Genomic DNA, 13,353 nt, shown 5'->3' on the forward strand with positions numbered 1-13,353 from the left:
GGGGCAAATCTTGTAGTAAGGTACATATCCAGCATGTGTGAGGTCCTGAGTTCCAATTCAAGCAACATGAGGCTTCCGAGTACTACTGAATATGGTCCAGGTGGCCTTTCAGCACCATCAGACTTGAGCACTGCATCTCTAGGTTTGAGCAATGATCCATCAGATGTATACCTTTCAGAAAGCACTGTTTGAACTTCTTTGTTTTTGTTTTAGTCACACCCACAAATGCTCAGTGGTTCCTCCTGGTTTTGCACTCAGGAATTATTGCTGACAGTGCTCTGGGGACCATGTAGGATGCCAGAGATCAAACTTGAGTTGGCCGCATATAAAGCAAATGTCCTGTCCTCTGTACTATTGCTCTGACACCCTGCATATGTCGATATATGTAGAAAAAATCCAATGTAGAATTTAGAGAGAAAGATACAGTAGAGAACCAAGCTTTGGGAGAATACACCATTTAGGACAGGGGAGATAGATAAGGAAGGAAAAAAATAAAAGTATCTGGGCATCAAGAGAACAGTTATAGAATACAAAGAAAGAGTTTCAAAGTTGTGTAGGTGAGGTGTGTTATTAATGTCAAATGATATAGACAGGATGAATATCAGAGTGGGATGTGAAGACACAGGAGGTTATTAGTATAATTAGGAAAGCAGTTCCTGCACTAATAGGGCATTAATCAGGTTTGGGATTTGTAAGTAGGTAATGAGAGGAAAGGCTGTGGCTGCAGACCTATTTTTCAACAAATTTAAGAGTCAATAGTACAGTAGCTTAAGGAGGCATCATATTGTTTAAGTACAGGTTTTCCTGAGTGTGTAAATCTTTTAAATTTTGATGTAATCTTTTATATTTTGATGTAGGAGGAAGAACCATAGGAAGGTTTAATTAGGAAATACTCAGAGGACATAATTTAAAAATCAAAGGTAAAAAAATGGGTTTAAAGGTAGAAGCAGGTGAATTACTCTCAGAAAAAAATTATGCACCCCCCCAAAAAAGGGGGGGCTGTAGCGATAGCACAGCAGGGAGGGTGTTAGCCTTGCACGTGGCCAACCCAGGCTCGATTCCCAGCATTCTATATGGTCCCCTGAGCACTGCCAGGAGTGGTTCCTGAGTGCAGAGCCAGGAGTCACCCCTGTGCATCGCTGGGTGTGACCCCAAAAGCAAAAAAAAAAAAAGAAAAGAGAAAAAATATGCATCTTTTCCTCTTAGATTGAAGAAAAAAATATAGCTAAAGAAAAATGAGAAAATTTTTGACGTAAAGAGATGAGAAAGTTCTTGTCTAGTTAAGTTTCATAACATTTTTAGCTTCATTTCTCCACACCCTCCCACCTCTTAAAAATGAAAAAAGTCATTTGCCAAGACTGAGAAAACAGCGTACATTCACTGAAGCTTCAAGTGAGTGTAGTAGAATCTCTGTTTAAATATCCTCTTGAGTATGTGTGCTAAGAAATCAGTAAAACTATATTGGGTTATTGAGCAAACAGACTGACATTAAATGGCAGACACCAGAGTGGGCCAGTCATCACAGTTCTGCTGTTTTCCTCAGCAATATTTTTTTGCTTAGAAGCGGAAGTGGAGAAATTAGAGGATGGACCATTTTAATTCAGGTATAGCATACTAGGCAAAAGAAAAGATTAAAGGAATTAAGGCATCTGAAAATGAAGGGCAATTTTAAAAGGTTAGTCATAGTCTTATCTGTACACGAATTAGATAGCAATGGAGAAAACAATGTGATAGGTTTCAGAAACTGCTACTGAAAAGATGAAGAAATAAAATTTAAGGAAGCAGAATGGCATAGCTGAAAAAAGTCATTTTAATTTAAAACTAAGATATAAAGCAAAATTCTATAACTTATACAAAGAATATGATGCTGGGAAAGTTGCTTTTTGTGTTTCAATTTTTCTCTTACATAAAATGAAGAATACATATGTTAATTTCATAGCATTGCTTTAATAATAAAGCACATTTATTGGGCAGAGTAGGCATTCAAATTCTTATTCTTTCTCTTGTGGGGTCAATGATTTTAAAGATTCTAATTATATGACAGAAACTACTTTGTAGAATCCCCTGTTATTGATACTGGCCAAGAAAATTATAAGAGATGAAATAAAATAAATGAAGGTTTGTGCACATATAAGGGAGAGAAAAATGATTAAATAAATATGACTTAAGAACAATGACTAAAGGTAATGGGAATAATACTTTCAGGACTAGCAAATATTCAGCATCTATTACATAAATAAATATTGCGAGTACTTTGGTAATGAGCATATAATCTTGACTTTCTGAAAATAATGGGAGTTGCCTGACTAATGTCCAGTCTAAAGACATATAGATCACCTAAAGTTTCAAGTGTATTAGAATGTATTACATAATTTAAGAGATGATGTTATCAATATTCAGATTAGAAAATAAAACTTGGGTTGGAGAGATAGTACAGTGGGTTGGGCATTTGCCTTGTTGCAGCCTATCTGGGTTCCATGCCTGACATCCCATATGGTCCCCTGAGCCCCCTAAGAGTGATCCCTGAACACAGAGCCAGGAATAAGCCCTGAGCACTGCTGGGTCTAGCTTAAAAACAAAAAAATCTTGGAAAAATCCAGTTTGGGGAAAGAGGAGAAAGATACCACTGCCTCCTAAGCATAACATTTGTACCTTCATAGGTGGGAGGAGATAGTACAGTTAATAAGGTGCTTGCCTTACATGTGGCTGACAGGTTGGATACCTGGAACCACATATGACCCTCTAAACAGACTCGGAGTGAGTGGTACCTAAGCACAGAGCCAGGAGTAAACCCTGAGCACTAAAGAGTGTAGCCTTGAAACAAAACCCAGAAACTTCTTTCTTCTGTTTACAGTCATATCCTAGATAATTTTATCTTGACTCACATAGTATTAATTTATGTATGGGTTTTAGGCCTACCCTGCAGTATGTAGGAACTGTTTCTAGATTTGTGCTCAGACTGATCTCCGGCAGTGTTAGGGTACCAAATTGCAGTATCAGGGATTCAAACTGTGGTTGGCAGCATGCAAGGAAACCTTAAGTCCTGTACAATGACTATGTCTCTGGCCTCGCACATAGCTTTTTATTTTATTTTTGGCCACATTTTTCTTTTTCTTTTTTTCTTTTTTTTTTGGCCACATTCAAAGGTGCTCAGGGGCTATTCCTGGCTTAGGAGTAGGTCCTGGTGGAGCTCAGGAGATGCCATATGGTGCTGAAGATCGAATCAGGGTCCACCACATGCAAGGCAAGTGCATCTCTCTGGGTCTGGGCCCAGTTTTTAAGTACTATGTGGATAGGCTGATAATTTCCAATTGTCTTTTCTTTTTCTCCTTTTAAAAAAATTTTATTTATTGAATCACTGTGAAAACAGTTACAAAGCTTTCAGGTTTAAGTATCGGTCATACAATGATCAAACATCCATCCCTTCACCAGTGCATATTTTCCACCACCAAGAACCCCAATATACCCCCATCCCACCCCACCCCATGACTGTGAGGGAGATGATTTCCACTTAACTTTCTCTCTATTTTGATTACATTCATTATTTCGACAAAAGATGCACTATTATTATTTGGAATTTTTCCCAACAATCAAACCTGCTGAAAAGGCATTGTGAAATAATTTGTTTTCTATTGCTGGTTATGAAGACCATATGATGTCGCACAATTGTGGCTGCATGATTTTGGATTTCTGATATTTTACTATTACTATATTTTGGATTACTGATATTTTAAGTCTGGAGGGATTTCTGCCAAAAGCCGCATAGTTATATGATTGGTTTGTGTGCCTCTGGGGTCATGGCTATGCTGGTGAGCCGCTTGTGGGGGGCAACTCGTGGTCTTGGTGGGTCAAGAAGGACGTGCCGGTTCCACCACCCATCCCATCAGGCCGCAGTTGCCCCGTCACCGCAGGCTCATACCTGGCTGTCCAATAAGATCTGAGGTGGCGGCCACCATGCTGCTGGGAGGGGGGGGTGGAAAGGCGGAAGAGACAGACACCCTTTCCCTCCAGGGGTGGGGTGGAGGGGCACGGTGCCATAGCTTAATGCATAGTCCATTCACATTTCTGCCAAAAGCTGCTGGGTTCCGAATTAGGTTCGTGTGCCTCTGGGGTATAGCCATGCCGGAGAGCCGCTCATGGGGTGCAACTCATGGTCTCGGCTGGGCAAGAAGGACCCAGTTGTATTTTCTTTAGCTATACTGTTCTTATAAGCTCCAGATTAAAATATCCAACTGCATACTGAGTATTTCTTAAGATTTCTAGTAAGTATCTCAAACTTAACATATCTAAAATAGAATTTTGGATTTTAGACATGATTCGTACTGCTTAATCTTTCTTACCTAGATAAATAAAAAACTATTCATAGACTTTCTCAGGGCCAATCTTGGAATTCATCTTGATTTCTTACTTTCTTTAATACTCTACTTTGAATTTACTAGCGAAATTCTGTTAGATTTACCTTCAAAGCACATCTTAGTTTTGATTAGTTCTCACCATCTCCACTGCTAATAATCCAATCCAAATTTCTTGAGGGGTATATAGTGTATGCTTTTTAAAAGTCTCTCTGTTTTCCCTTTTTCCCTTCTATATGCCATGCTAGAGTAAGAAGGCACAGTAACATTCAACAGTTTAAGGTATTATGATTCTCTGTTTCAAAACTATTTAAAATGATCTTGCTTCTGTTAATGCTCCAATTTTCTCCATTTACTTTGCTCCTTTTCCTCTATCAGCCATATTGATCTCCTTGCTGTTCCTCAAACATGACAAGCATGCACCCTACCTCAGGGCTTTTCTGTTTGTTGTTCCCTCTGTTTGGAACACAATTCCTCTCACATGGCATACACCCTCAATTCCTTCAGATTTCCACTCTAATTTCACCGCATCAGTGAGGCCTGATTGCCCTATATAAAATAGAAGACTATAAGTCAGGTCTGGACAGGAAAACAAAATTCCTTTAGGTATTTCAAATGGAGGGGGATGAGAGACGGGAGAACTTATACAGGGAATTAATACAAATATATTGGGAAATTCAGAGAAACAAAAGAAAGTATATTACCAATGGTCATTAATAATAGAAGGTCACCATCATGCTCAGGGGTGTTGGGAAAAGTGATGTTCCTGCTACTTAAAGAGCGCATGCTTCTGATACTTTCATCTTCTAATATATTAGCACGTAATAGTACATATCCTAAAGAGAATACATAACCAGACTACAACTGGAAAGAGAATTTCGAAATTGAATTTTTGTGCTCCCATTCTTATGATGCAGGAGAGAATATAAAATGGCTGATGTGGGATGTAAACTTTTAACTTATTTTTTTTGATAAAATAAAAAGTAATTTATTAATCTGTCTACTTCCTATACACAGGAGTAACCCAGTAAAGCTGAGAAACTCCTGCAGTAAGTTTCAGGAGGTAATATTTGGCATAAATCTCTTTCACTGCCACTCTTTATTGTCTTATTTTTCTGTATCTTTGCACCATTAGCCAACATCTAAAAAATTAAGTATTCTTAGTTAGAATATAAATTTTGTAAGAGCCATAAATTTTTCTACCTTTTTTCTTCTGTTTCCTCAGTAGTAAGAATAGTGCCTGGCATCAGTGGCATAACGAGAGAGAGAACTGACTAGGAGTGGTCTGTTTAAGGGGAGAGGAGTATCACTGACACTGTTCAGTAATGGCCAGTATATAGTGATGCCAAAAATCAGAATGACTTATATTCAGTGTTATTATTATTATCTTTTAATTTTCTATAGAAAATGCATCTTCTTGGGTGAGGATAAAGATGAACAAAACCCCTTTTCCATCTCTCAGGAGAAATTTGACTTTGGGTTTATTTCTAGCTCTGTTCCTTAGAAACCTGTTAATGATGAAATGCTTCTTATGGAAAAATATGATCTGACTGGCAAATGGTTGGAAGCAATCATAAATACTTAGTGGGTAGTCACAGCTTTGGACTTCTATTAATGTTATTATGTGGAAGTGGGTATTTGTCTATGGGAACCTGGAAGCTATGTAATACTGATATAAGAGATCTTGACTTTTGGGGACTGGAGAGATATTAATGCAGGCAGAGATCTGCTGTGCACTGGCCGAGCCTGGATCAATCCCCAGAACTCATATGGTCCCCTGAGTCTCGCTAGGAGTGATCCCTGAGCACAGAGTCAGAAGTTAGCCCTGAGCACCATTAGGTGTGCCCCCCAACTCTCCCCAAAGAATGAAACCTCCCAAATAAAAAAGGCATCCTGATTCCTATGTGATACAGGGGTTTCCAAATTGGTAGCTTCCATATTCTCCTAGCATGATTCGTATTCCCTTGCACCAGAACTATTAAAGGTAAAGAGAATAATACATAGACAGTTATGTGGACTGCCAAGAGGTACCATTCATCAGTACCACTCAAGAAGTAAGCTGATGTTGCACTGTTGGATGTTGTTTCCTTTTCAACAACTTTTAAGTAAACTGGTTCAAGGTATAGTGTAATCATACAAGTTTAACATTTAGTATAGACAATTCCTGACTGGTATTACAGAATGTGATGGATGCTCAATATTTATTGAACATATATATGAGGTTATAAATATGTGTACACAATCATGTAATTTGAATGGCATTACTTAAATTTTAACATGTATAGTTTGTTGAAATCAACAAATACATAAATTGGCTCATCTGTTTGGATGGTGCTCTTGGGATATGCTGTGGTAGGGATTATACTCAGGATCTCACACAAGCTAAGATGTATGCCATAGTTTTTTTTTTTTGCTTTTTGGGTCATACCTGGCGATGCTCAGGGGTTACTCCTGGCTCATGCACTCAGGAATTACTCCTGGCAGTGCTCGGGGGACCATATGGGATGCTGGGAATCGAACTAGGGTCGGCCATGTTGGCTGCGTGCAAAGCAAACGCCCTACCCGCTGTGCTATCACTCCAGCCCCAATTCTAATCTTTTTTTAACTCTAAAATTAGAGTTATTAAAACTACTCAGTATTTTCTAATTCTTTTCTTAGGTGCTGAATTTCTGGCAGATCCACTTTTCAATATTATAGCTTGACCTTAGAGTCATCAATTGAGATTTTGCATCTAAGCAAAACAAGGACAAGGAAAATTTTTAAGAGTTCTCAGAAAAAAAAAAGACTATCAAATTCACCTTCCCATATCAGGGTTGAAATAACATTTTTGACATAATCTGAATTGAAAACCATAAAAAATACTATCTTTTAGAGGAAAAAATGATCATTAAACACTTTTTGGTGACATCATTGAACTTTGAGAAAGCAGAAAATCTAGCTGTAGTGTCTCAATTCACTGAATTACTTCATACACAGAAAGAAGTGGTTCATCATCTCAGAAGCATGGTAGCAAAATTCACTGTCCTAAGAGACTGAGTATGTACAGTCAAATTTCTATGGGTAGCAGTCAAGATTCTTTGTACTGAGGGGTGGAAAGGCCATTGGTTATATTTTATTCTAATAAGTGGAGAACATTTCTTAATATGTAACTTTTAATAGTTCCTTCATTTTTTTTGAAATTACACTTCCCTGAGGTCAGCTTATTATTGCCTTATTAGAGGGATTTGGTAAGATGAATAATATACATGTTCTATTGATAACACAGAACAAATGTTTTAAATACTTTCATCTGAAAGCCCCACTCCCCAACCACCACTTTTTCTTTTTCTTTTCTTTTCTTTTTTTCTTTCTTCTTCTTTTTTTTTTTTACCTCATTCCCTGTTGACATTACTGCAACCACTGGAAACTTATTAACTTCAACTTCTGTGACACCTACAGTTGCTAGAAGACCAATCTCAGAGGGGCCCATGTGGGTTCCTTTGGCCAAAACGCATTCTCCTCTTTTAATATCATGGCCAATCGGTCTGAAAGTCAGAGAAGAACCATAAGCAATATGATAAAGAATAATACTTGCTCAACCAAAGGAAAAATTAGTGCCAGAGGACAGTAAAGGGGAGAAAGACATCAAGAGATGAAGCAAGAGCAGAATAATAAGTGAGGATATTCTAAAAAATAGTATGTTTTTAAATGAAAAAAAATTAAATCATACATAGAAGAAAAAATATTGAGTCTATTCCTGCGAAACAGAATACATTACTATATATTTGAAAATTATTTTATAAATTGCTTTGTAACATGTTATTGTCAAAGCATAAACTTTAAACTTCCTTTAACATAAAGTCTGAAAATTATTATGAAAATATCTAGTGGCATTAATTTAGCTTGTTAGCTTTGTGGTATGGAGAATAATGCTATGGAGATAATTTCCAATTGTGCCACTTAGGTGGGTCCAGTTCTATGGCTGCAGAGGTCTATTTATCTTGGTCTGCTGTCAAAGAGATGGGAATGTAGCTCTGTTATGAGGAGCTGTTGAACAAAATTCCATTAATGGAATTAGGGAAGTATATTTTATTTAATAAAGAAAATTAAAGTATATCATGGTCTATGAAGTCTCATTTTTGTATATAAAACAATAAATTAATCTTGTGAGTATTGGTAGTAAGTAGTAAAGGTGGGGTAATCAGCTGCTTGTGTAAATAATCTGGAATTTATCTGGAAGACTGATAGTTCATGGATTACCTAGGGGATGATTTGAATAATTTTGAATTATCTAGGAGTAGGATTGCTATGAGTTAAAAAGGTGCAAAAATTTACCTCCTTATCATTTTTTAAATTTTATTTGTGATTACCATCTTTGTGAAAAAGAAGGCAGCATAGACAAGGATGCAGAATTCAGAAAATTAATTTAGTTTCTATTAAAAGTCCGAAAAGCTAATGTTAACTTGACTGATTTGTGGATTTATAATAACCACATTCTTATTAGTTTGTCAATCATGTAGAAATAAAAGCAGCTATGTATTATACATATTAAGAACTTACCTTATATCTTGGCCAGGCCGAGCTTGCACCAGAATTCGTACTTCAAGTTCCTCAGTACCCTATAATAAGAACAAGTCATATGATTTCAAACAGAACAATCTAAAAGAATTTCTGATTAAAAGAAATTAATGTTTTATCATCATACAAGGTCTGGAATATATAAAGAAACATAAAATTATTTGCTAAATACTTTGACCATCACTGTCACTGTCCACCTGTTGTTCATCTATTTGCTTGAGTGGGCCCAGTAACATTGTGAGACTTGTTACTGTGTTTGGCATATCATAAACGTCACGGGTAGCTTGCCAGGCTTTGCCATGCAGGTGAGATACTTTGACCATAATAACTTTATATAAGAGGTTAATGCTAAGGAATAAATAGAACATTTCAAGCTAAAAAAACCCCCACCAATTTGTGGAGATCAACAAATACATACCTGCATGTATGTCAATATTATAGAATGTAAGTAGCATTCTCAATGGAAAAAAAATATGTTGGCTACCTTCGTAGTGAATGTGCATGCGGATAACCTTTCTCTTTGGTTTCGATGAATAATGAGTTCATTAACATGCCAAAGCACCAAATTATTTGCAAAAATTTCAGAGGAGGGCACAGTTTGCCTGGTAGCAGATTTCTGTAAATTAATGGTGATTATCAATTTTACATTTAAGTGTTGTGAATAATATTGTAACAATGGACCTCAAATTGTCATGTGACTGAGTCTGTAGATGCAGGCATTCTGAATTTCAATGCTCTGATGGCTTCTCTGATGCTAATAAATCTGGTTAGTTTTTATAGAAGGTAATGTGAACAACGTGACAAGAGTTGAGTTGTATAAGCTTCTTGTGTGTGTGAGTATGATTAAATAGAGTGCAGAAGAGATGGAAAGGCCCACACATACAGTGGTAGAGGGATAGTGATACTTTTGTGATGGATATGTTGTGTACCCCTAAAACATAGATGAACATTCACAGTCTTGTAACTCATGTGAACTCAATTCTAAAAAAAATACTACAAGAATTAAGAAAAAAAGAAAAGTGACTATCATTCAGAATGTCCAAATTTTACTATATACCAATCCCAAGAGAACATATATTTAGTTTTTAACTCTAGCCTTTAAAATGTATTTTAAACTTCTTCACAAAACAATAAATCAAACCATTATAACCTCATTGGAGACTGTGTTATTTATATTGTCACTTGTCATTTGTCATCCCATTGATCATTGATTTGCTTGAGTGGGTGCCAATAACAACTCCCTTCATCTCTGGGCGTGCTAGCGTAGCCCAGTGGTGTATTGGGGTCTCTTTCAAGGTCAGGGAAATGAGGCCCATTATTGTTACTGTTTTTGGCATATCGAATACTCCATGGGTAGCTTGCCAGGCTCAGCCGTTGCGGATGGAATACTCTTGGTAGCTTGCTGGGCTCTCCGAGAGGGACAGAGGCTTTTGGGGCGGCCTCTAATTGCTTTTAGAGTTGATTAGATATACTCCAGTGTTATTTATATTAGTGGCTGATATTCTGGCTTCAATAATTATCATTAGTTTTATTAGATTAAGATCTTCTAAGAACAGAAAAGATTCCAGAGTAATTTGTTTTAGGCAACAAAGGGGTAATAAACATAAATTTAGTATTGTCCTTTGATAATCCACGATTATAGAAAGTCAGAGTTGAAAAGGTCATTTGGTTCAAATTCCTGACACTGTAATACTAAAAAAAACTTGTCCAATTGTTTGCTATTGGATTATTTCTTAAATTCTTCTTCCCACTTTATTAGAAGCTAGTCTGAATGAAAAATTTCACTGTGAGGAGGTATGTGAACAGTTAACATTTCTACTAACTCTGAGATAGTTTCTTTTATTATTTTTATGTAGAAATTTTTGGATCTATTATACTCAAATTCTGCTATACTCTAATGATAATCAAAATTCTTTAACAAACTATTTTCAGGCTAAGACAATCCCTTCTTAGTAGGAAACATAAACACTACAATGTTAAGATCTAGTATAATTATAAAATTGGACTAATTTAATATACAATGAAGAAAACAGACAAGATTTCCAATACTGCTATAGGAAAGGCAGGGGAAGACATGGTGGTGACTTACATCATCAGATTCCCTGATAAGTTCAGTATCTTCCACTTGTACTACAGCATCAGCACCGCAGGGGATTGGAGCACCTGTTGTAACCCGCATGACTTGTCCTGGCATTACTGTCTGAGTTGGCTGAAAATACAAAGGTATGAGAAAGTTGATTTTCTGAGACTTATGACTGAAAACTCAATGGAACTGGGATGGGTGTCCTTCCCCCACTTCCCCCCTTTTCTGGGAGCTTGGTGGTCACCCCCCAAAGTTGCCTCAGTTGCCATATAATTTCATTGATCCAGAGACTCAACAATAAATCTCTCAAAAGAGCACAAAGAACGATATGCCATAGACATTCCTCTAGATCCAGCGCCATGCAACCTGGAGGGGGCGCGGGTGAGTTCCCCTCCCTGTCCCAACAGAGCCAGCCCCAGCAGCCAAAAACCTCCAGAACTCAACCACTGCCATGCTCATGGCCACTTTCCACATGCTTGGATGAGCCTCACCCATGAGTGAATCTATTGGGGACTGCACGACATCTCATACTTTATACCACTAATATACCAAGAGTATCATGTCACATTGGATAGGGCTTAAAGTAGAAGGCAAAAAATCTTAGGGGGAAATACTTTTGTACATATATATACATATATATATACATACATATATATATATATATACATACACACAAGGTTCAACCTTTAACAACATGTTACTAATCTCATAGAGGGCTGAATGGCTCTGGGTGAAATACAACAATCTTCACACATTTTCCTCTAAGAAACTTTTTTGGATCATTTTTAGTGGCTCATTCATAACAAGCAATCTAAAATAAATTATTTTGGTTCTACTTTGGGGGCAGTATTTAGAGTCTGGGATGGAAACATCCAAAATATGGTGGTGGGAAGGTGTAATGGTGGTGGGATTGGTTTTCGAATATTAAATATAACCAAATACTATGAACAACTTTATAAAGGTAAAAATTTTTTAAAAAATTCAAAAAGAAAAAGAAAAAAAGAAAGTTGATTTACTTTGCTGCTGCAAATGAAAAGCATGAAGATGTGACATTTAAAAATAGAAACCATAAAGGGGAAGCTTATAGTCTTACTCATTTTGAAGAGATGTAGTAAAAGTCTACCCACAAACAGGAGCATTTACATTAAAGTTTATTTTCTTAAAGAAGTGCCACTTGTATAATATATTCTTACATAAAGTGATCTGAAAAACCTAAAAAAAATGCCATGCAATATAATCTTATGAATCATTTAATGGCAAACCAAGATTTGCTCATACACTAAAGTTCGTGTTTGAGAGATCTGTACGTTAATATCTAAATTTTTGGTTAAATCAAGGCAAGTTAGATAAATAATTTTAATTATTCTTGAAAACTTTCTAAAACTCATAGGCTTACCTTTCAATTAATAAAAATTTAGTTAACTATAATTATTTAAAATTATTCTAATGATTTGAGTTAAACATTATGTTCAAAATTTTTATTGTCTGAGTTTTTATAATAATGACAAAGAGACTAAAAACACAACATGCGCTGCATACGTCTCCCAGCACAAAAAAAAAAGGTATATTTCTGTCCTTGTCCTGAGTTATGGTAAAGGTTACTGTGGAGGACAGAAATGCTTTAACTTTTCTCCAAAAAGAAAAATTTGATAAAAAATACATTTCTAAAGACATATACTTTGTAAAAATTTAAAATCATAGAATACAACAATATGAACATACTTAATGCTACCAAGTTTTATTTTAAAAACAGTTAAGATGGTACATTGGTATTATGTATTTTGTATTATATAAAAATTTAAGGGAATATTTAAGAAAACAACAAAATTAAACTGGATGTACAAAGTAAAACTATATTTAAAAAACCCTTAAATATATTTTCATAATATTATTGCTTTAAATTATGCCACCAACAGCTAATATTTTGAACTCTCAATTTATACTTGGTACAGTGCTAAGTATACTTTATTGTGTTATAAATATTAGTCCTGGAAACACAAAAGAATCTCAGAACTGAGCAGCTCCCTGCAGAGGTGCCTCTGGACTTTGCACCAGGCCGATTTCACCGGGCTACTCCAGATGGGAGCAGGTGCTGTCCCTCTGCCTGCACTCTAGGAATCCTGGCGGCTGCCATTGTCCAGAACCCAATGAGAATCCCAGGTATGCGGGAGCAGTAACGGCAGATGCCAGGCTTCACAGGACAGGGTATGGGCTGGTCCCTCTCACCCCTCTGCCCCAATGGGACTCTGAGATGACGTCCGTGAACTGCCTCCGGCTACTGTTTAAATTCCTTAAACAGCCATGATCCAGAGACACACAAAAGAATCTTGGAATTGAGCAGCTCGCTGTAGAGATCTCTCC

At 36.6% G+C, this 13,353-nt stretch overlaps 1 protein-coding gene across 19 annotated transcripts in view; it reads right to left on the reverse strand.

Moving 5' to 3' along the window:
* Positions 1-13,353, reverse strand: part of GPHN (gephyrin) — a 475,981-nt gene that overhangs the window by 45,619 nt on the left and 417,009 nt on the right. For all 19 annotated transcript variants that reach the window (XM_056133389.1, XM_056133387.1, XM_056133400.1 and 16 more), the window contains 3 exons: positions 10,999-11,118; positions 8,892-8,950; positions 7,723-7,876 (listed from right to left, as the gene is read on the reverse strand). In XM_056133389.1, coding sequence (XP_055989364.1) covers positions 7,723-7,876; positions 8,892-8,950; positions 10,999-11,118 — 333 coding nt within the window. The remainder of the gene's footprint in view (positions 1-7,722; positions 7,877-8,891; positions 8,951-10,998; positions 11,119-13,353) is intronic.

This window comes from Sorex fumeus, unplaced genomic scaffold, assembly GCF_029834395.1.
Source record: "Sorex fumeus unplaced genomic scaffold, SorFum_2.1 ptg000098l, whole genome shotgun sequence".
NCBI lineage: Eukaryota > Metazoa > Chordata > Mammalia > Eulipotyphla > Soricidae > Sorex > Sorex fumeus.